At 38.3% G+C, this 24,349-nt stretch overlaps 1 protein-coding gene across 2 annotated transcripts; it reads right to left on the minus strand.

Moving 5' to 3' along the window:
• Positions 1-1,056: 1,056 nt before the first annotated feature.
• Positions 1,057-22,867, minus strand: spats2 (spermatogenesis associated serine rich 2). 2 transcript variants are annotated; one of them, XM_082519678.1, is made up of 13 exons: positions 22,758-22,867; positions 20,110-20,389; positions 17,700-17,779; positions 16,066-16,174; positions 15,507-15,556; positions 14,988-15,210; positions 13,998-14,177; positions 13,712-13,847; positions 11,215-11,273; positions 8,230-8,339; positions 7,895-7,997; positions 5,749-5,897; positions 1,057-5,665 (listed from the first exon to the last, which is right to left on the minus strand). In XM_082519678.1, exons 2-13 carry the CDS (start codon positions 20,132-20,134, stop codon positions 5,414-5,416), a joined length of 1,476 nt encoding a protein of 491 aa, XP_082375804.1. In that variant the 5' UTR covers positions 20,135-20,389; positions 22,758-22,867; the 3' UTR covers positions 1,057-5,413. The 2 variants fall into 2 exon arrangements, with proteins under 2 accessions (XP_082375804.1, XP_082375805.1); XM_082519679.1 differs by lacking the exon at positions 20,110-20,389 and having other exon boundaries at positions 22,758-22,863.
• Between the last annotated feature and the right edge of the window lie 1,482 nt (positions 22,868-24,349).

The following is a 24,349-nucleotide window of genomic DNA, read 5'->3' on the forward strand; positions in this document are numbered from 1 at the left end:
TTGTTTAAAAAAAAAAAAAAAGTCAAAATTGTTGCATGTAGATGAAGTCATCCTGAGCACTGTAAAATGTTTGTTGTTTGATACCAGGAAGTGGAGAATGTGCACGAATCCATGAAAATCTTGATTAAAATAGATTGAAACTATAATCCATGGATGTTCAGAGAATCATTTAAATTTAACAATTAATTTAGTTTGTTCTTTTCACCATCCACCTTTGAATCTGTTGCAATGCGTATACCATTTCTGGCATTATGCTATCGTTGCTACTGCATGTCTCATTCACTACTACAATATTTTTATTTCACTTACATTTGCGTGGAAACCTTTGACTTGTTTAAAAAAAATAATCTTTAGTATATCACACAGGAAATCTGAATAATTTGGAACCAGCCATGTGGTCTCGCAACACAATCTTCATACCTTTAACCCCAATTTTTGTAGATAAGGAAATACCTTTACTGCAGACAAAGTGTTGATAAAATTGAAGGAGAAAAACCTGCACTGCTAAGGCAAGAGGAGAAAGTGAATAACATTGAAGGAAGCCAGAAGACGTGCAGCTTTTTAAAACTCTCTTTAAGTTACCCTCTCACTAATTCGGCATAAGTGCCCTTCAGATATCAGCTCAGGATACTCGGTTCACGGCTCTCAGTTATCACACAATGACTCTCAAACCTTCCCAAATCATGTCTATTTATTCTGAATGTAACGGTTCCCTCTACCTGATGTTTCTGGTACTGCATGGAGATGTCATTTATCTGTTTGCCATCCGTTCTGTCCATATTTACCAACAAAGGAGTAGGGAACATTATTCAACTTTTGTCACTCTTGTAGATTTAATGGTACATATTTAAGGGATTAACAGCTTGTAGCATGTGAAGGGTGTTAGATGTACACCATGATATCCTTGGGTATGGTTTTTTCTTTTTCTTATGAAGTCATGAAATCTAAGCCACAAGGTCCTGGTCTGGTTAGACAGAGTAATGGAAAACTCTATAATGCAACTCTATAAATTAAAAAAAACAAAACAAAAAAAAAAAACAAAGCATACACACTCAGTATTGCAAACTGTTTATTTGTAGTAAATGGAAAGTGTGCCATTCAGTGAGAGAGGGAGAAAGAGGGCTGGGTAGTTGGGGACGGTTGATGTCTTTGGTCCATACTCTGGTGGAGGGGACTTTGATAAATCAGTGGGAAAAGAGAAAAAGGCACTTGAGTTTACAGTTGTCTCAGAAAGGTTTTTGAGAAGATGGACAAAGGGTTTACTGGAAGAAATTAATGAACTTTATGTTTTAACCTCCATTAGGCCTAATATGAATATCACATACAAAATGCCCTATGTGAGCACAAATTATATACCTACATATATGTATATACAGTAAGGAAACAAATAAAGGATTGAAAAAAAAAAAAAAAGAATGTGAATTGTTTGATTTATCCCAGTGGGAATTCTTTACAGGCAGAGGAAAAGAAGGAAAAAAAAAACAGGCAGAAAAGTTGCACAGGACAATAGTTTCTTTGGCGATAACTTAATATCCCTACAGTTAGGAATGTAAAACAAAGGGTGGTTGAAGGAAGGCAAACAACTTTGCAGATGAGATAATTAATGAATTGTTTAGCATTTGTCCTGCAGCTTTAAATCACTTCATACCGCAGCCCGTCGATGATGAGCTGGCTCAGATTTTGGTACAACTTCAGTCTATACAGATCTTTGTGATGATATAACCCCCCTACCAGCTGTGCATGCACTTAAAAGGAAACATTTTGGGAAATGCGCTCGCCGTCTTATGGAGTGTCCAGCAAGTTTGGATGAGAAGAGCAATTGCCTATCTGAACAAGGTTAGCTTTGCTTAGCATAGGCCAGTCTGGCTTTATCCAGCTGTAACACAATGCACCTAATCAGCACATCCGACGCCCATAAATCACATTAAATGTTTTGAAGATTTTTTTTTTTTTTAAATTTACATGTGACTATTTTGCAGGGTCAGGCTGCATGCCAGAGAACCATATTCAAAAGGGGTGAATTTGTTCCCGAATTAAAGATTTACAACATTTGTAAAAAACAATAACTTTAGATTCATAACTTTACTGCATTTAACGATTCTAGTTTGTTACTTTACACAGCTGCAATAGGATAGCTCACAAGCAGTGTGACAGATGCATCCAGTGACTCTGTTATTGCAGCTCTATGCAGCTGTGACTTCTGTTATTGAGGTGCTTAGCAGACAATTTAGTTACATTGGAAATGAAAAGTTTTTTACTGTAGTCTAGGATGGATACAAGTAAAAATAAAACAAACCCCCCCCCCAAAACAATAAAACCCAAACCACAACAAAAGAAAAAAAACACAAAAAAACCCCAAAAACAAACCACAACACCTGAGAGCTGCTTTTAAACAGACGGGTGGTTCATTACTGCCCTCCTGAGACCAGAAAACTGGAAACACTCATTGCAACTACTGCTGCTGCACAGGGCCACAGTTGCAGTGGTTGTTTATTTTTCCACCCAGTGGTCCCAAGGAGCAAGAATGGAAATATCATTGAAAAGACACAGAAGCAACCTTAATGCTGTAATAAAAGTAAAAAAAAAGAAAAAAAAGAAGCACCTGGCATGAAAAGCAAAAACTGCTAGTTTTTTCTCTTTCTGAAGCAGCTGTCTTAAAAGAAAAAAAATGTTAGGAGGGAAAACAAAACAACAACAAAAAAAACCCCCACAATCTGGGCCCGTTTAATGTGAAAGGAATCTACCCAATTCCTGGCTTGATGCCAGACCAAGCTAACTCATTGTTCCAGATAGTTTTGTCTTACTGTAACAAGCTAAAAGCTCATTTCCCATAACGCTAAATCATCCTTTCAAGACAAGCTAGAAAACATTTACCAAAGTTCAGAAACCAGTTTGCATTCTTTTCTACACAAATACTCACTAATTTAACTACGTAAAGAGTGTTAATCTCAATGGGGCAGAAAAAAAAAAAGCTCCATATGCCCAGAAACTTTTAAGAACCAAAAACCCCCCTTTAAAAAAAAAATAAAATAAAAAATCTGCTCAAAGGAAGACAATATGTTATGAAGAAGATGCAGCAATAATGTAACAACCGATTTTCCACTACAGCCTTTCATATGTACATTAACTACAGGATTATAAGAGGAGGAATCACCAGGGGGTCCATGTCCCAAACTAAGAGCCCACTGTGAGAGAACGACTTCGAAACGGGTAGTGTCGAAGGATGAGCGACGAGGTACTCGCCAGCCTTTTGTTCACAAACTGGACACTACGATGAGATTGAGCCCCAACAGCAGCAGCTACTTGGCAGGGGAAAAAAAAAAAAAAAAGATCTAAGAAATCAATACAACCCTCTAATGCATTCATCAGTTTACTCAATTTTACTTCCATAGATGCACAGAGTGGACATAAAAAGAAGAGCCAACTGACGCTAGATATCGACATATCAGCCAATACCCCCCCCCCCCCCCCCACACACACACACAAAATATGGGATCTACTGAAATTGAAAATACAGGGGTCATTATTAAGTTTCCAGTAATGTATTTCACAAACTAGGTCGTAACTTAATGTGGAGACACTTCTCGACTCCACACCTCCATCTTCTCAGTGGTGCAGCAGGCACTGCTGAGAGTTTTGTAAACAATGGAGTCACACTGCTGGACAAACTTTTAATTCTAGTACCCCAAGCATCTTTTTTCTGCATTATGTTGTTTAAAAAAAAAAAAAAAGAGTTTCTGTATCACACAGCATACATGCCAATATCCATAAATCAGTGAATGGCTGATATCTATATCAGTCAGGCAGGAGAAGGGGAAGAATAGATCCTACACTTTGTTTTTGCACATATTCATAAATCACATATCTGCTCTATGAGTACCGTCTGTTTACAAAGCCATCATGATGCAGACATCCATGTTTCTAGAAAGGCAAATGTGAAGTCTGTGACTAAAGGCAAGCACGACATTAATATGCCATTCGTGTGCATATAACAAGAAAAACACAAAGAACAAACGGCCTGTGAATAAATGTTCAGAACTATGAAAAAGCATGTGCACCACAAAGGACTTTGCCTTTGTTGAGAGTTTTTACATATTTAACATTATTCTACAAAAGGTAATGAGCCCTCTTTGTTATAAAACAATGGACAGCTAGCTAAGAAAAAACAAAAAACAGCACACATGATAACTCCGGCGGCCAGTGGGAGGGCGATACATCACTGCCTTAGGCAATATTAAAAAGGAGTAGTTTGACATTTGACACTGGGATAGGCACTTATCACCTCCATGCAGTCAGATGAGGAGGTAGATAACACACTTGTGCTTACATTAAATAAGGAACTACAAGCAGCAGCCAATCAGTTCAGCATTAAAGCCAGAAATGAGTAACAGCTAGCCTCAAACTTAACCCCCCAGAAAAATCCCAGTTTTGTGCAAAACCCCAGAAAAGATTGTGTGAATTAGTGAATTTAGAGGTGCAGTTTGCCACATTAAGACAGCCAACGCAGTTACTCTCCTTCTGCAGCCTTCACACCAAGCTAATCTAATCAGCTGCCAGATTCATATTTAGTGTACACGTGTGTTAATCTACTTATGCAACTCAGAGCAAAGAGTGAGGGAAAGCGCACTGACAAATGTTAAACTACTCCTTTCAAAAGGGTAACCATCTGTGTCCACAGTGTTACTCTTAATACAGCCAAGTCCTAGCGTTAACAAGTTCCCTACAGTTTGTAGCAGCCGTACAAAAAGCTCTGGATTACAGTTTGATATGTCTCTTTTTTCTTTACCTTGCAATGATTAATGACAGTTTGTAGTGTTGATTGCATGTCTACTCTTCAGAAGTCCCAGCTAATGCTAGAACTGCTTTTACACTTTCACAACGCTTTCCGTGGTGAAGGCATTGAAATGGTTCTGGGAGACAAGCAGAATAATAAGATCTGAGGTTCGAATCAGAGAGCTGACAAAGCCACAGTAAAAATAGAAAAAGTACTAAGAGTTCAACTTCAATAGTGCACAAATTGTTGCAGGTAATCATGTCAGTCTCTGGCAGTCTGCTTTAACTGCTAAAACTAATATCAGAGACTGACAATAGCATGACAGTAAGATCTCTCAAAAGGGGCCTAAAGATAGAAACTGTTAACCGTCATCAGGAGCGAGAAAAGAAAGAGGAAGAGCGATTATAGAACAGTGAGCGCTTTTCAAGTTTGAAGGATGAATTGATTGATGTGGCGAGGCGGCACTACAGCTCAACTAACAGAAATATGTAAACTTGTATTCTATTCTTCATTAAAAGGAGTTAGTAGGTGGGGAGGAGGTGAAGGGTTGGGGAAGGGTATGTGGAGAGAAGGAGGAGTTCAAGGGTTAGTTGATGGGTTTGATTGAGCTTGTGATTTTTTTTTTTTTTTTTTTAAATGTCAAGGACCATGTGTTCGTGGAACCCTTTGGGGAAGCCCATTGTGAGAGGGTCGGTCTTGGTTGTGAGAGGATGTGGAGGAATGCGAGGGACCTCTTGAGTTGTTAGAGTGCTGTGATGTAGGCCCAGAGGAGGCACCATCATTCTGATGGCGGTGGTTTGCACGACCAGCATTGTAGGAACCACCGTTATACCGCTGACCACCTGTGTGATAACCTTGTCCGTGGAAGGTACGCCTGTTTCCTTGGAAAATCTGAGGGGGAGAGTTTAAAGTTTGTCAGTGAAGTAAACCAGCATTTGGTCTAATGTCTGACAAACTACAGCTTTCCAGCTGACCTGTTTGGCTGGTGGAGGACGGGTTTCACTTGGGTGGTTGCTCTGGATCTGGGTAGGAGCAGGCGTCTCCGGCAGGGTGGGGCTGGCGACAGAAGATGATGTGGAGCTACAGCGGGATCGGTTTGAGTAGCCTGTACGTGGGTGGTAAACTGTGAGAAAATCGACATAGTGAGTCAACACTCAGCGGAAACCTCTGGGGCTCAAAGATGAAGCAAATGCAGAAGTGCCAAAATCTACATTTCCTCTAATGGTTACTTAAAACTAAGTCAATGGCAGCATCAAAAAACACATTTACACCCTGTTATAGAAACTATTTGGGATCTATTAATAGTTTTCCTTTTGAAAAGATATTTAAAGTGACTCATTTTTTTCTAACTGTTGAGACTTACATTTACAGGTGTGTCTTAAAACAGGAAATTGCAGCTAATAGGCCTCACCTATGCCAGTGACAGTCACTGAACTGGACCACTCCACTGTGTTTGTTTTTTGGAGTACTTTAATGCCTTATCTAATTATTAATATGGCTTGCTGTGAGGTTTTTAAAAAAAAAAAAAAAAAAAACCCTCCCACAAGTTTATGCCTTAATTTTGGTGAGTGAAATTCTAGTATTTATATTTCTGTAACACTAATGAACATCGAACATCATGAATGATCTGTCCCAGTGCATTGCACTTGTACAGTTTATGAATACAACTTGTTAACAAAGCTTTTACAAGCCTTAGTCATCAGTCACAGAGGCATGAATGGTCAGTGACCCCAAGTGACCACTGCTTACTAGGGAAAGAAAAGTGCATTCTTAACAAATTAGAGAGTGGTTACCAATTGGTGAAAACAGTTGCAAAGAGGAGGCTTCACCAGAAATCTGGTTACTATGATTTCGGTTGCTAGTAGATTGCCATGATGGATTTCCAGCTTGTCTGCAAACGCTGTAAACTTTTCACTGAGCTGTAGTAAAACTTGGAAAAAGTGCAATGTGATTAAAGAAACAGCAGCATTCACCTTCAAAGTAAAAGTTTTGCCTTATCTCCAAACTAGACGTTTCATAAGGAGAAACCTTTGCTTTTCTCTGGGGAGAACATTCAGCTGTTGCACTTCTTAAAGTTTCACTACCACTTGGTGAGTAGTTGTAGAGCATTTTACAGACGTTATACAAATTACAAAAAACTGCAATTTGCACAGTGAAACTGCAACAAACTGCTAGCAACCAAAGTGGTCACGAGGTGGTTTCAGTGCAGCACCTCTTTCTGACTAATTTCACCCACCAACAGCAACCACTTGCCAGCAAGTTAGGCAATACGTTTCCTAGTTACCAGAGGTTGTCAGGTGGTCACCATCTGGTCTTGCACAGGCCTGTGTGACTGGGCTCTAAGGTGACAACTTAACACTGTACCAATGGTCTAAATATGGCAAATTCTGACAGCACAAAACACGGCAGTAGCAAAAACACCAAGTTGAGTCTTCAAAAGGTGAAATCCAAAACCTGTACGTGAAGTCATGGTGTCTACGTCCCTCTGTTAAATATAGGCTATGGTCAAAAATGGTAAACCAAGCAACCTTTCTCACCAAGCAGAAAAAAAGTGTGCTAATTGCATAAAATAAAGTGTTAAAAACTTGTTTTAGACAGATCTACATTAGAGGCATTCTCAGAACCTTAAATAGCATGAAATCACAATTTTTGGGTTAAGATTTTAGAGTCAGATAAGACTGCTTAAAGAGTGCTCTGATTAGCACAGTCACGGTCAAAATACAAATAAACCAAATGTCTGACATGATGGGACAGCAGCTTCTGCAGACCGGTCCGAGTATGCAGAGACCAAGAAAGAAAAAAAGAACACGCACAAACCTCTTTCTCCCTCATAACAGCCAACTTGACATCCTCCTCTTCAGAGGTTAATTAATAAACAGAGCTGCTAACAATATTATCAAAGCTTCCTTATTGCTCCACTATAGTTTCCAACCATAAAAATAGCGCTCTGCTCATTCAGTACTGCATGCTTGCCATATCATAATAATTACTGCTTTAGTCATTTCTAGCCTGCTGGTCTTGTATTTTGTGATTTAAGGAAAGGTGTGTCCCAGTCGAGCGTGAGGCATAGCTGAACACAGGTCAGTAAGAGAAATAAATGAGATGACTTTGATACTGTACCTGATCCAAACCCTGCAATGCTCGTCTTCAGCGGTTCAAGATCAAATGTAAATCTTAGAGCTTTTCCAAGGTCCTCATCGTATTTACGCTCGCTCACAAAGTGCTGCAAATAAAAACATAAATAAATAAAAGTCAGGGAAAAAACCCACCCACGTTGTGTCTCAAAATTTGTTGTTTTCATCTCTACTTTTGTAAGCATAAGTAGGAGAATCTGCCTTGAGTTGTAGATTAATTAAAAATAAACACCAATTTCCCATTCAGTCGGTTATGAAATAAAACACCACTTTGATGCTGAAAGACAGCATCAAAGTGGAGCAGCTGTGCTGTGCAGGTACCTTGATGTCTGCACGCAGTTCAGTCAGCTGCTCCTCTGACATGGATGCCGACTTATCTGTCAGCCGCCGGAGCTCCTCGGCTCTCTTCTGCCGGGCGTCCAAGATCATCACTGAAACGTAGCAGCAAAAATATGAACAGATGTGAAAGAATTTAAGGAGGGTTTTTATTATGCAGTCAAATGTCTGCCTGTATTATGTCTTCCACACATTTAAGCAAAAGTTTAAAAACAGAGCTGCACCTAAAGTGATTCTGAGCTGTTAAACTCTAAACTTTAAATTAGGAGGAACATTTCAGTTAGTCAGTCCAAAGTTGGCTGCATTAGCGCTCACTGTGAGACACGTCCAGCAGCCAATTTGGAAATTTGGCAGACAGAATAAGTCTGAGGCCACCCACTACTTTAAAAACTGTGCCTTCTCTTAAAGACAAACTGTCCTGTGTGTTAGGAAGCAAAGACAAGACAGAATTTCCTTTCTTCAAAAAGTAAAAATACATTCAAAATCGACCCTCTTCTTTTGCTTAAGTTTAAAATAAAGAGGTCTCGTAATCTTTCAGTTTCATCTAAATACTCATCACTCCGTCAGTTTGTGAAATGCAGCCAATCAAAAGAACAGCATCTTAAAGAGGAAGGGATGGGAACTAAAACAGGTTGTTTCAGGTAATGATAACCTGAGAGACAGCACCAGGGCCCAGTATAAGACAAAAGGGATGATAATGAACAATGACTCATCCAAAGCTGCTCTACTAGAATCAAAGAACAAAATATGAAGCTCAAACTAGAATAATGGGTTGCCCTGCAGAAATATGCAATTGGTCCCCAGTTCAAAGAAAATGACAAAGATTTCAGTTGAGGGCCCATTATGATGGCTGCCAACTGTGACCTCACCACAACCCTGACTCCATTCATACTGGTGCTGAGGTATGGCAGTATTCACCTGCAATACTGTCTTTAACAATAGGCGTCACCACTCGCATCTCCACTCACTCTACATAAACGCTGGTCTAAATCTCTGAGCTTCTGCACTAATACAGCTTCTTATTTGATCAACTGTTCCCTTTATCGGTCACCACAACGGACCATCTGCGCACATCCCACCCCCAGCATTCTCTTCTGTGAGAAAAATAACATACCTCTGAAGACATGTCATCTCTTCATATCTTCACCAAACACAAAATTTCTCAGTACAGTCTCTTTTTCTATTGTTTGGCAGCTCCATATTGAACATCCTTTCCCCCCCAATATATCTATTATCCCTCCTCTGAACATGCTTAAACTATCTTAGCCTTGCTTTTTTAAATTTTCTCTCTAAACTGCTCAATCTGCCCAACCTGGTGGTCACCATCAGTGAAAATCTTACACGCTGCCACTGGTTAGTGCTATCAGCAGGTGTTCACTACCATCTTGTTAACATTCTCCTTCACTTTCTGCTATACTTCTGTCACAAATCACCTCTGACATTCTTCTCCACCTACTCCATCCAGTCCACCCTGTTCATTGCTTTGAATGACTAGTACAGGTACTTAAACTTGTCCACCTCTGCTCATTGTATCTTAACTACATCTAATAACTTTCATTTCTCTTTTCTCCAAAGCATGGGCTGAAAACACATACCCACACCTCTCCAGGCTCTCTTCCACCTCCACCTCACCAGCTTTCTTTAGATCCAAAAAGACAGTGCAAACATTGCATCTGCACTGGCCTTTCTCAGGATGAAGCCATACTGCTCCTTGTTAATTGTCACTAGCCTACTTAATCTAGCTTCAAAAATTCCTTCCCACATCTCTGTGGTATGGCTCACCAGTTTTATCCCTCTGTAGTTATTACTGTTCTGCACATCACCCTTGTTCTTGAAAATCAGTACCAGTACAGTTCCATTCCTCAGGCATGCTCTCACTCTCCAAGATTCTGTTAACCTACTTAATACTACTACTACTAATATCATCATCATCATCATCTACTAACTCCATAGCCCCTTTCTCCTAAATATCTCCATGCCTCCACAGGTATATTGCCTGATCCAGCTTTCTTTCCACTCATCATCATCTTCTTGGCTGTCCTCACTTCATTCTCATCTGAACTCCCTTACCCAACTTTCCTCCATCATTTTCTTCATTCAGAAGGTCTTCAAAGTCCTTCCATCTTCTCAACATAGTCTGCTCACTTGTTAGCACATTTCAATCTCTATCCTTAATCACTTTAACCTTTCCCAATCCTTTCTAGCTTGCTCTCGCTACTTAGTCAATTGATACAAGTCTTTTCCTCTCCTTCCTTAGTGTCCAATCACGGCTGTAAAAGCAACAATCATACACCTGTGTTTTCAACAAGCACATGACATGTCCCACTCAGACTAATCTTAAAGAGGACATCTGAAGTACCCACTGGTCCTTAGCACTACTGATACAGTCCCACAGCCAGGAAAGAGGTTTAACAAATACTTATTTTTTTCTCTATTTGAAACATATAATCTAAAATAAATATACATATATATTATCAGTTGTATCACTTTCTCCTGAAGGAAGAGATTCTTAGAGTAAAGTAACTTTTGAGAAAACCTGGCTTTTGTAACATCGGATGAGGACTAGAGTTTCTTTGCTTTTCTCTCAATTCACCACACGCCTTGCACAAAGACAGCATTGAGTCTCCCTTGACACCTGACACTATTCACTTTTTCCAGGCCTGGAACACACAACACTCTACACTGAGAGGACAGAATAAGAGAGAATGGCCTAGTTGTACAAATATGAGGCCTACATTGTACGTACACACGCACGCACGTACGCACGCTCTAGGTGTATCAGGACCTTAAGGCAACACTGCAGTTTAGAAGAAACTGGGACTTGCTGTTCCATAAGATTTCTTTTACAACCTCCAGAAGTGATTTAGGTCAGAGTCTTGGGGCCTTTGAGTCAGGTGATCATATCATGAGAAGAACACAAGCAGCTGCAGGGTGGTATGTGACAAGCATACTGGAAAATACAATACTTACTGGCATCAGCTTTCACTTTGTCCATTTCTGCCAGCAGAGTCACCTCTCTGTCCATTAAACTAGAAAAATAAAGAAAAGAGGGTAAACTTTCTAGAATCTTCTCTAAAACAAGATTGTGCATGCCGACTTTGCACTAATATTGCAGCAAAATACCAATATGGTTAAACAATAAGACCACTGGGGACAGCAGACTTCTGCCAAGGCTGAAAATTCCTCCACACCATGCACAAATTAAGCCAGAAGGATATTGGAATATTGATTAGTTTAATATTTTAAGAACATCAATAATGATTATTTTTATCACTTTAATTCAGCATACATTTATAGAGACACCAAAGGAAATGCACAATTTTGACTCCTCTCATGGTGAAGAATAGTTTCCAAAATTCCTGGATCCAGACTCCAAAAGTTGATTACTTCTAAACTGGACAAAGCTCCACCTCTGAGAAAATATCCATGTAAATCTGTTCATGACTGAGTAATCTTGCTAGACAACAAATAACCCGAACCTGAGAACACAACTGCTGGCATAAACGCTTCAGTCTTGATGGGATAACACATTTACTGGAGTTTGAGCTTTACACTCAGGACATCTTGCTCCGTTCTCTGTAGCATTACAGAGTCAGCCGTTACGTAGATGGCCATCTTGTATGCCTCAAAGGTTGCTGTGAGATACTAACGAGAATTAGACTACACCCATGGCAAACTTTGAGTGTCTGAGTAATGATGATAGATGGTATCATCATTACTCATAATAAAACGCACAAAGCAAATATAGAAATTAAAATTCTTGTCCACACTTGTAAATCTAATTATACCGCTTCAGTTTTGTTTCTCAGCTGATGGTTGTTCACAGATTACAAATAAAAGAAAGCCACAATGTAGCTTTTCTTTCTAAAAAGCTGAAATACGACACAGCGGTGCTTATCATCCATTTTCGACAATAACCAACTACCTGCTTTTGTACCGGCTGCCTCAATACAATCTTCTAGTTTACTGACAATAAAACAAAAATTTTTTTCATGAGTGTTTCACAGAAGTGGAAGTCTTAGGCACGGAATTGAAGTAAGAGCCTCTTAAGAGTTGTAGGTGTTGAACAATAACAAACCGATCTGTCTTTTATCTTTGTAAAAGTGAATAACTGTTAAAAGTTTTATAAGTCAGTGGCAGCAGTGGTCTGGAGCCAAGAGTGGAGCTGAATGGATATCCTCACAGTCAACCACAGCATCAGGTTTCAGCTTTTGAAAGATGAACAATGGCTGCGCTCTATGAGAATTTATAAGGAATACACTTTATCAACGTGCAAATGTTTCAGTTAATCTTTTTGCTTTGCCGAGTTAGACCTAATAACCTGAGGTTTTGTAGACGATACTCTGTAATTGCCAGCTTGGACTAAACCCAGATAATCTTCAACCAATTAGTTATTAGTGAGCTCATAATCTACTGCCAGCTACTTCAGCATTTACTAAAGTCTCATGAGAATGATCACGACAGTCATCTTATCCAGATGAATTATTAGGGGCTTAACGGGCATGGATTTTTCTTCTTGCTCAGACCAGCAGTACCTATGAAGTTTGTAAGCCATTTAAAGAACACCCTAAAGTAGACAAACCACTAAAACTGGACAATTAAACTGGTTTGTAAATCCAGTTAACATGAACTGTATGCCTAATGTGAAAAAAAAAAAAATTCAACTGCAAGTGTAAATCCAGGGATTAAAGACAAATTACTACAATGAAATAATATGTAAAATATTTAGTTTGTTATTATCTTTAATAAAGTGTTCTAAATCAGTCTTTTTTTCTGCACACACCAGAGGCTCTATGAAAGCAATCCAAGGTTCAACACATGGACCTCTTTTACTATTATGCAAAGTTGCACCACCAAGAAGGACAAAGGTAACTGAGCAGCACCTATAAAAATGCAATAATGTCTGAACTGCTTTAGTGAACATGCAACACAAATCTGAGAAATCAAATTGGAACAAAGATCTATTTTTACATTCTTCTTTGCTTTTCTGAAACAATTTTCTTCTTAATGCATCTCTCGTCAAGGTCTATTTAGACTCAAAGATTCTAAATTATTTCAGGGTTGTCTTACGAATATAGAGGCTTGTTGACACTGTCACAGGAGTGACAATTATTTCCTGATTTGTTTCTACTCACTTACTTTAAAAAAAAAAAAACCCAACAAAAAACCCCACTGTGGGTCCTGTTTAGCAAGACAAAGTTTAAAGAAGTTCACACAAAATTAAAAGCAGTGTTTTTACAACTTCAGACATTAATTTTAGATCAAACTACCTGAGACATCTGTAGAGACCTGCAGACTAGCTTTATGATTTTATGTTATTTGGAAGTAGTGTTTATAAATATACTATTAACAGCACAGAATATTGTCAATATAATATCAATATACTTTTTGATTGTTAAATGAAAAAACAATTTTACTTCAACATCAACTGTATGACAACAGGCAGATTTAAAATGAATTCCCATACCAGCTCTGTAGTTCAGCAAATGTCTGCTTCATCCTCTTTACTGAGGAGTCCATCTCCTCCTTGACCACCATCCTGTAGCGAGTCAGTGATGCAGTACATCTCTGCAGGTCCTTCACAGAGCGATCAATGTTGGAAGCTGAGAAGGAGAGAATAAGGAAAAGTTAAGCAAGAGTTTTGGGGCTATGACACATTTGTTTTCATGTTACCTTTGCCCTTGGTTGTGAGGCACAAAGAAACAATATGGATAGAATAAAATGGGCTTCTGGAAATAAGAGCCATGTCTAACCCATCTTCTTTACTCCTGATGATCCTTGCTCATCTGTGTTAGATGCTAATGAGGCAGGGGGATGATGTGAATTTGAGTTTGGCCTTTGTCGTGACTTATTGCCTCTGGGAGCCTGGTGATTTCTTCCTCCTGGCTGAGAGGTGGGACTTGGAGCACTACCTTGACTTTCTGCTTCTGCACCTGTGAGAAAACAAAGTACTTGTCAGGACACAAAGTAAATAATTATAAAACTACCCTCATGTGAAGAAGCAGAATCTATTAGGGACAAGGTTCTTGGTATTTTCTATTTGTAGTACGCTTGTAGCACTTGCTGCACTGGTTTCTGACAGCATTTGAGCATGCTTTGGTTGCATGCAACTCTTATGAAGGGAAATGAGGGATGGCATTCACCAAAGCACACTGAAAGACCTCTGGATATAATTTGATTAAGAATTCTCTCTTTAAGATTTATTTGCATTTGTACCAACGACCAGCACACGGAAACAGTCAAATGGGCCTGAAGAGCTTGTGGCTAAATCATAAATAAAATAAAATAGCAAGTTGCCCACTCAGGCTAAGTCAGCAGACCATGTGGTTCACTTTAAAAGTTAACTCCCCCCACAAAAAAACTGCCTAGTCACACATTTCAGGAGGACATTTTTAAACCACTAAGATTACAAGTACACACTTCCCCACTGAACTTTGATTTTGAATAGATAACACCAAATTAATTTCTTCAAGTTAAGTAATAAATAACTCTTTACCAGCATGTAGCAACAGGCTCTGCTCTAATCTAAGTTTCATTGATAAAAATCTAATGAGACTTTCACACTGTGTCCTTGGCTCACTTAAGGTAACCTTCCTGCAGTTAAGTCATATAACAAAAATATTTGTCCAGGAACAGATTTACTTTAAAGGGTCAAATAAGGTTCAGGTTGTAAGAGCAGCAATTTGCATGGCCATAAATTACTCTATCCATCCATCACATTTTAGCCGAACAGTTGCATTTACCGGTGGTTTCGGATGTAGCAGGTTCAGAGTCCAGCTCGGCTGCATCCAGGGAGGCAGAGTCCAAGTGTTCACTCAGCGAATCAAGAGACTCTCCGTCCATTACTGAGCCGTTGGCATGAAAGCCATTCAGCTCGTCCTTGCCCTCTTCGGGCGATGTGGCCTCAGGTGGAGCAGGTTCTGCTGGGGCTTCTGGCTGAGGTTTGGGCTTCTTTTTCTTCTTGGGCTGAACAGTAGGATATCAGTGTTAGCCTTCTTTTTTTTTTTTTTAATCATCTTTTTAGTATCAGTGCAGTGATATCAACTAATTCAGTGCATGCAGAAAAGAGAAAGCTTTGATTTAAATGAAAATTAAGCTTTTGGCAGAAGAATTTACTAAACAAATCCATGCATTTTAGAACCAATGAGAGCAGATTAAAATGTCATCAATGATTTGAAACTAAATCTTTTACTAAGAAACAGTGACATAAATATGCCAACTCAACAAAGAGATGTTTAAGACGTAGGCTTTGTGGTTCTCACCTTCTTTTTTCCAGTGACATTCCACTCCTTCAGGATCTCAGCTGCACTGCCTGCGGTGTAAACCAAACAATGATGACGAAGGTACACGCTGACACATGGCAGATTGAAAATCTTGTAATACCATCTGAACATATGAATGCCTCGAGGCGTTGTTTAGACACGGCTAACTAAGGAAACAAAAGAGTAGTCTGACGTAGAGACACAACGCTCCTTTGCTATAATTAAACCTGCCAAACCAAAGGCATGCAAATGATACGCAACTACAGAATGCAAAGCATGGCAGGCATGATGGTGAAAACAATTTAAGGTTAAAGACAAAAAAAAAAAGTTCAGTGTACATGTTAACATGTACACTGTAATTACAGGACAGTTCAAAGAAATCATTAAAGGCACAGAATTACAGTGAAATTCATGCCCACGACCTGTGTATGTAAACACAACTCTACTTGTGGAGTGAGTGAAGTAAGCTCCATTAAATACCAAATTACAAATTCACTTTTACAGAAATATCCAGTCACACAACATCACAGTAACTTTCAGAGATTTGGTGTCCTCATACCTTCTAAAAAAGCCTGCACGGCCTTATCGACGCAGTTCTCAAAATGCTGTAACACCAGCACAATCTCATTGTTGCTTTTGTTGGGGACAACCGCCCTGACAGCACTGATCTGTGAAGCATAGTGAACATTAGCACTGACAAGCATAAGGGCCCTCAAACATTTACTGAAAATACACTTTAAGTAAGAAGTGGCTGTAGGACATGAATGCATACTCTTAATAATACACTATTAATGTAGAAATATACAAAGCTTTCATTTTGGTCAGTGAAAGAATGACACTCCATGGCAACTTTAGTCAATACAACTGTTCGACTGGTTCGAAAATTCGACTGTTAATGCAACTATATAATCAGACAAGCATATGATGCATGTAGACAAGGTCAAGACAACCTGTTGAAGTTTAAGCTGAGCATCAGAATGAGGAAGAAAGGTGACTTAGGAGAAGTGTGGTGAATGGTTCCTGAAATCATCTGAAACTGGTTTCTTCAACGTGACAATTAGTTCACTGCACTCAAAAAGCCTCCACAGTCAGCATAACGCAATCATGGATCTAAATCTAAACAAACACCAGAATCTGTCTGATGCCATCATGCTGATATGGACCAAAACCTGTAAGGAATGTTTCCAGCACCTTGCTGAACCAATACCACAAAGAATTAAAGTAGGGACTACCAAGTGGCCAGTGAGTGTATCTATCGGACGCTTTAATGAAATATTTTTGCTTTTCACCATTTAATTTAACAAAAATGTAAAATAATTTTTGGGATCCTATATAAAACTCCCCAGAACTGTTAAATTATAGTTTAACAGCTTTAAAGATGCTTCCTGGCATGGGATTAAGTGATACATACCTATATAGCTCTCATTTTTCAAGATAAGATATCTGTTAAGCTGGTGAATCTGATTTTTGCTCTACTTCAACATAAATCATGCTCTGACAATTTGCCCTCTCATGTTTACTGTCGCCAAAAAGCTACTTTCCAGGAACCTGCTGTACACATCTCACAGTAAATGAAACTGAATGTCAAGCTTTAGAAGCGTCCAACTTTGGCAGCAGATAAGAATCCAATGGTTAGAGATGGGAATAGAGAACTAGTTTGAGATAGTACAATCCATCAAAATCATGCCTCCAATGTTATCAGTTCTATTTATCAATGCTGACATGCTATTTTTGATCTACTGCAAGACAGTGACGTCAAGCTCATAGCACTGACTCACATGCAGGTCTACAGATATCTGTTTACTCAGGTATTTGCATTTTGTTTCAGTTGAGCTTTTATGCAGTGTACATTATCTTTAAATTAATATAAAGCTCATAACTGTGTTCAATTATTGTGCCGATTTTTGCTGAAGAAAGAAAAAAAAGACGCAATTTCAGCAATTTAAAACCTCGTGTAATCTCTTGAATGTATTTTGTGATTCTTCTATAATTTCATTCTAATCTTAATTCCATCTACAGCCATATCCACAAATGAGAACAAATATTTTGCAATTTGATGTTTCAGATTAAGGCCTCCAAAAAAAAAAAAAAAAAAAAAAAAGAAACAAAAAGGAAAAAAAAAAAAAGAAACAAAAAGGAAAAAAAAAAAAGAAAATTGCAGCACTACTCCTGAGGAGTGTGTAAATTTCTTACCTTCTCCTTCATCCTCTCAGCCGTTCCACCCTGGGACATGACCATTTTTGAACGGGTATCAAACACCACTCCGGATGTATCTGGAAAAATATAGTAGAAACTCAACTGCATTGTCCATTTAACCCTTCAATTGTACTTGCAAACCTCTGTAGAGCATCATTTGCAAAACAAAACCACCAGCAGACATCTTTAGAGATTTCCTGGAAAAAAAACAAAAAAAACAAAAAAAAAACAAAGTTGCTGGCCACCTTTATAAATATACTAATCAGGTTACAGCAGCAGAATTATTATTGTGAAACAGACATGTGACGTAACATGTTAATCTACATGATAAAAAACAAAATATTTACATATGAAATTGAGAAAATAGATTTTGCTTCCTGTATGCAAATAAACAAATATGAAAACTGAAGATGCCAGCCTCACAGGACTGTGGAGGTGGAACGATGTGTTATTTAAGCACAACTACTTCAGATACAAGCACAAAGGAAGCGCTTAAAAAAAAAGAAAAAAGAAGACTTCATCACATCTGTGCCTGAACTGTCTGGAACACGGATCTCATTTTAATGACTAATAACCAATGATAGCATCCAAAAAGACATTCTTTCAAGAAGGAAAAACTTCAGAGTTTCTTCTAGCAGGAGAATAAATCTGGCTCACTGAGACAAGCAGCTGAGTCAAGGTAAAATGAGATCTCTTCCTGTAAGGTCAGATGACACTAATCTTTAAAATGATAAACAAAAGGCCTTCAGCTGAATGCGAAGAGTCAGAGTGAAGTCCACAGTTAATCTCTAGCCATTGAAAGACACAAGAGGGAGGAAACTGCTGAGCCCTTGTAAAAGTTGTTTTTCTCATGCATGGAAGTAGGTTAATGTCACTGTAAATATCCACAGCTCCAATTCGCTGTAAAAGTACAGCCATCTGCACGTACTTTCAGGACAACTCCATTAGACTCTAGCTGAAAACAATCATGCATACATTTATTTGTTGAATAATTTATTGCTGTGACCCATCTGTAACTCAATTCTTGTGCACCATATAGAGATACAGTATTGTGCAAAAGTATTGCACCATCCTTCGTGTCCCTTTTGCTAGGGAAATGGACATAGCAATTCGTTGAAACGGGTACATGGAAATGCAGTATAAAGGCTATATCGTATTGAGAGAAAGTCAGCACTAGCATGACCACCTTTATTGTGTAACACAGTCTGAACTCTTTTAGAGAAGGTTTGTTTTTGTTTTTTTAAGTCATCTTCAGGAATAGTTCTCCAGGCTTCATGAAAGACAAAGCTCTTGTCTGGATGTTGTGATCAATTCTCTATCAAATAGATTCCACACTGCTTCAATAATGTTGAGGTCTGGGGTTGTTTTTGTATCCAGGTATCCTTTTTACAGCATTAACAACATCTTTGATCATTGTGTTGCTGAAGAATGAAGCTACTACCAATCAGATGCTTTCCAGACGGCATCGTATGACGTTTCAAAAACTGATTGTACTTTTCTGCATTCGTAAGTCCAATTTTGAAAAGGTCCCCAACACCACTGGCTGAAATGTAGCCCCAAAACGTTACAGAACCTCAATTGTGTTTTACAGATGGCTAATGATGATTATTTGAACCAAAACTTTCAAATTTGAATTCATCAGTCTATAAGACGTGTAATTTGCTATACATCAGCTGTTTCTCTGCCATTTTCCTTCCTTAAGAATGGCTTCTTAACAGCCACCCTTTTACTGAGACCATTTCTGTCGTTGACACTGTTCATCTGCTGTAGATAGATTTTTTTTAATGCCTCCCAGTTCTTTTGACATCTGCTTCTCAAGTTTCCTCATTTTCAAAAAAAAAAAAAAAATATTTTAAAAGAAGAACACTCCTGAGATATGCCAAGGTTTAAGCTAATAGCACAAAATCACCTCGGTGGTGAAAAAAACATCTTAAATGTGTTATCCTTGGCATTTTTCAAGGACTGAACTAAACAATGGGAACAAATGATGTGCTTTTGCAACAGGCTGCTAGTAAAAAAAAGTTCCTAAAGATGCAATATAAAATTGGTTCTTTGCAAACCTTTTCTGGTATATGTGGACACAACACTGGTTCCTCCTTTCAGATAAGCACCTTTTAATGCTTGATTCATATGACAGTGTTAAGTGGCTTGAAAAACAAACACATCATTCCTCTGAAAATTGTCAGGTAGAAAGACTTAACTGAAAACGGGTGAAAAAGCAGTCATTGTCCAAAGAAAAAGTTTGAAAGACCTTCAGAAAACCTGGAGAGCTATTCCTGAAAACCACTTTAAAATAAATAACAAAGTCTGGTTCCTTGGAAGAAAACTATAAAGATATGTGATTAAATCAAGAACTTTCCAAGTACTTTACAATAGATTACATTACATATTTTGTCTTAACCCTTACCTTTTTGGCTGTTTTTCTTTGCCATGTTGTCACACAGAAGTATCCAAGAAAATCTCTGCTGTTTATTTTCTACAGTGTATACTCCTTCAAATATATTCAAGCTGATGCAGAGCTAACAGGTCCAAATGTGACAAAACTTTCAGTTGGAGTTGCTTTCGGTAGGGAAGAGCTCAATGAAGCTCAGAGCTGGCAGAAGGGTTGGAAGAACAAGGTTCAGATCCAGACCGTCACCATTCAGTCAAAGATTTAAGTTTTCCCCTTTTCTCTACCCTCACTAAATCTGTGGAATGAAAGAAAAAGAACAACTCAGAACTAGTGATAAAGAAGTGGTTTCGTGTCAGTATCTAAATGTAGGAATAATAAAATACATTAAAAAAAATAAAAGGAAACCCCAACTGTGGTCATGCTGTACCAAGTAAAAATGCAGATACCACCATTCCCTTTTCGATGATTTGAGAAAAAAAAAGAAAAAAAAAAAAAAAGAATGCAAACTAAATCCATTTCCTCTGGCTATGAAATATGAATGAAAAACAGATTTCAATAAATTGTCTGTCTGGCGGAGAGTCCTCAAGAAAAATAAATAAATAAATAAATAAAAATCTGCAGTTCATATTGTCCTTGGCAGAAAAGCTGCATATAGTTGGGAAGAAAAGTTTAGCAGGGTTTCAGATTAACACATTTTTAGGGGTATTTCCTTTTTCTCGGTTGTCTACAGGAGTGGTGGGTGATAATGCTGTGCTGGCAATGGTGTTGCAGTGTGCAGCGTTTGATTGGGCTGGTGACAACTGTGTGCAAATATCTGAAAGTGTATTTAAAAAAAAAAAATTGTGTGTGTGATTTAAAACTACTTTGAATATTCTAAGTTTTCTGGCAGTCTCTATGACGGCTACACTGGGTCTGAAGTCTAAAATGACTTTTTTCTCCTTTTCTTTTTTAAAATACCTTTGGACACTTTTACAACTTATTTTCTTTACTGGAAATTAAACAGGAAGAATAAGAGTCAGTGATGTCAGAAATTACATAAGGTTTGGTTTTGGTATAATGACATGGGTTCTTAATTTAGACAAAACTACCGAAAGTACAATTTTGCAATTTCTTCATTGTGGGAAAAAAAAAAAAGCATCTGCAAATCCCTATTACACTCTTGGAAATTTTACAGTCATCATGCTTAGTAATCAATATAGCAGACACATTCTCTTGCCCGTCTCACTGCTGCTTTATGTGAACTTTATTTAATTATGCCCACTCTAGCCTTAAAATTGCTTCAGTCAGACCTCCAGTAGTCTGGATCCAGTTTTATGGACCAGCTATTTGTAGCTTATAGGTTTCCCTTTCTGATCCTGGTTCACCAGAAACGGAAACTTAAAAGGCTGTAGAAGCCAACACCCTCTTGATTAGGACTTGGCATGCCATAGTCCCAGTTCCACCACACCTTTACAGACGTCAAACTCACATATACACGCACGATCAACAAGTGACACTGCACAAGCCACTCATGCAAAGGCACCGAGATGTACTGTGTTTATCAAGAGGGATGGTTCTCCAGCGTTCAAGAATGCCAGGTGCACTCCTGTTGAGTGATGCCATTAAGAAGAAAATGCCAACACAGCACTCATGACGTAAAAAAGTTTGGGCTTCAAGGAAGGTACATGCGTGTGTGGCAGATTTAAGAGGAAAAGCACTGATAAACAACACACACACAATCCAATCACCAGGTAGTTTTGTTTTTTTATTTTTTATTTTTTCTTCTTTGCTGTAATTTAATCTCTGTTGAATTGCTGCCAGAGAAGCCAGTGATCGCTAGGTTCACAGTTAATTAAACCTGTCGGGCATGACTAGAAAACCTAGACTACCTCCTTTAATTATAAGACGTTAAGTGTAGCTGGCTAATCAGGGAGAGAGATAAATACCCCCTCATCCGTTGCTGCATCTTAACTAGCATCTTGCATTATATTCCAGCTCAAAGCCTGAGTAATAAGGATCGCTACAGAAGCGGAAAGGCTTCCCCACAACCCCCAAAAACATCCCAATCTTTTGTGAAAGGACCTTCACGACAAAGATCGGCCATAAAAAAAACCCCGAACTTCGCGTTTATTGTAGCGGAACGATCCGCTCAATTCAGCCTGTTATGTAATGTCACTGTTTTATTTGTTCGCTTTTAATGAATATCTACGCATTTTTGCAAACTCTTGACTGAAAGCAACTTGCACAATGGGGGTCTCGGTCCAGTCTTTCATCAGAGAGCAGCTCACTGCACGTATTTGGCTGAAGTCCGGAGGTTACGTTACCGTTAGCGTGCTAACATTACCTAACGTTTATAGCATCTCTGCAAGGCTCTGCCTCGCTGACCGCAAAAAAAATCTCTGTCGCATTAAATTAGCTCCCCAAAAAAAACACGGAGAATGTATGCATAGCTAAATACAGCACATCAGACAAACAACCCCTCTCTGGAGGGTCCTCTGGATGCCGCTTTGGCTAACGTTAGCGCGCAGCTAGCAGACCGCTTGGCTTTTATTAGTCGGGTTTGTGCTGTAAGTCTAGCCATCACTCGGCTGCTTAACTTTAGCGTTAAATACTCCGCTGCTGTTAAAGCATGTTTTTTCAGTCTAATAGCACAAAAATATGATCTAAAAATCACGAATACGTACTTGTTGGCGGCAGCAAGTGAACAGTAGCTTCTGGAAACGAGTGTCCGCAGCTCCTACCACCAGCCGTCTTTAATGCCAAGTAGTCTTGCTGTGGGCAATATTTTCCTCGACCAGACTACTTCGGGTTGCCAGATTGGATTGAAAGAACGCCCCTTATAACATTCAAACAGGATGTGAAATGTGCTACAGCATAGTTACTGTAGTTAGGATTGTTTGTATTATTTCGCTTTGCTTTTTTTTTTTTTTTGCAAGATCGACTAACTTTCTTAAATTTAGTTTTTGTTCTACAAGAATATTTGGTTTTACTTTTTTATGTAGGATTTCCTTTGTAAATAAAAATGCTGAGTTATTATCTATATTTAGCGAGGTGGTTAGCACTGTTGCCTCACAACAAGAAGGTCCTGAGTTCCACCATCCATCATGTGCCAAGCGCCTTTCTGCGTAGACTGCATGCTTTCTTCGGGTACTCTAGCTCCCCCCCCCCATCCACATACATGCAGTTAGTAGGGTTAGGTTAACGTAGCTGAGTGTCTTGCACGACATGCAGAGCAGTCGTGTGGACCCTAAAGACCCTGATATTACAGTCAGACAAAAAAGTATTAACTAGTAGTTAACTCACATGTAGAGTCAACAAACGCACATTTCCTGTGTTTGAACTTTACTCATTTTATGAGTATATATAGTTTCATTGAGTTTACTTTTTCGCTAGTACATTTAGTTTTTAGGTTAGTTTTAGTATATATATATATATATATATATATATATATATATATATATATATATATATATATATATATAAAATTTATTTTTTTATTTTTTACCGCAATTCTTTTTACAGCTGCATGGAACTGCATTAGTGAATAAACTCATGCATTTTTTGGTTATTATTCAAAATAATTAAGAACAATGCATTTAAGAAAAAGTGCAAAATTCAAAGTGAAACTTTAAAATATTTCAGACTAATTTCCCCCAGTACATTGTAATTACACTTGATGCCCAGGCTTATGTCAAAACAACATAATAAAATAGTAAACAAAATAAATAGAAGAATAATTAAAAGTTTTACAGGCACATCCAGGGTCCTTTCCATCAGTGGATGAAGCAATTCATTGTTACCTGAGCTAATAAATTCCAATTGTGTCTGGCTCTCTAACAGTTACAGAATAATACATAGTGAAATGGTATTTGTGCTGAAAATGAATATTTTTATACTTTGCATGAAAATAACTCAGAACTATTGCAAATTACTTTTCTTTTAATCAACGAAGTGAACAATTGACTAATTTATGGCAGCTCTGCCATACAAATGTTTAATAATCTATCAATGTAATATCAATCTGTTATCGTTTAACAGCTTTTCAAAAGGAGTTATTCTTTTGGTTTAAAAAAGATTAAGTGTACAAGATCGGGCAACAAAAAAACAGCACGAGTACATACTGGAAAGTATAATCTGGATCTTTGTTAGTTCAATAGAGAGAAAATAGAGAAGGTTTTTTTTTTTAATCAAATTGATATTGACAGCAATTTCTTCCCCTCTGCTGTTGGACACATGAACAATAACCATATGACTGTTCCCACCACTAACACATGAC

Source organism: Aulonocara stuartgranti (genome assembly GCF_965226115.1).
Source record: "Aulonocara stuartgranti genome assembly, chromosome: 20".
Taxonomy (NCBI): Eukaryota; Metazoa; Chordata; class Actinopteri; order Cichliformes; family Cichlidae; genus Aulonocara; species Aulonocara stuartgranti.

Bases quoted from the DNA above. Each gene is read 5' to 3' on its own strand.
- spats2 (XM_082519678.1), bottom strand. From the start codon at position 20,134: ATGGCAAAGAAAAACAGCCAAAAAG. The intron at 17,780-20,109 runs GTAAGGGTTAAG...ATATTTTTCCAG, and splicing joins AAAGAAAAACAGCCAAAAAG to ATACATCCGGAGTGGTGTTT. The intron at 5,898-7,894 runs GTACAGTATCAA...ATTTTCTCACAG, and splicing joins CATTGCAGGGTTTGGATCAG to TTTACCACCCACGTACAGGC.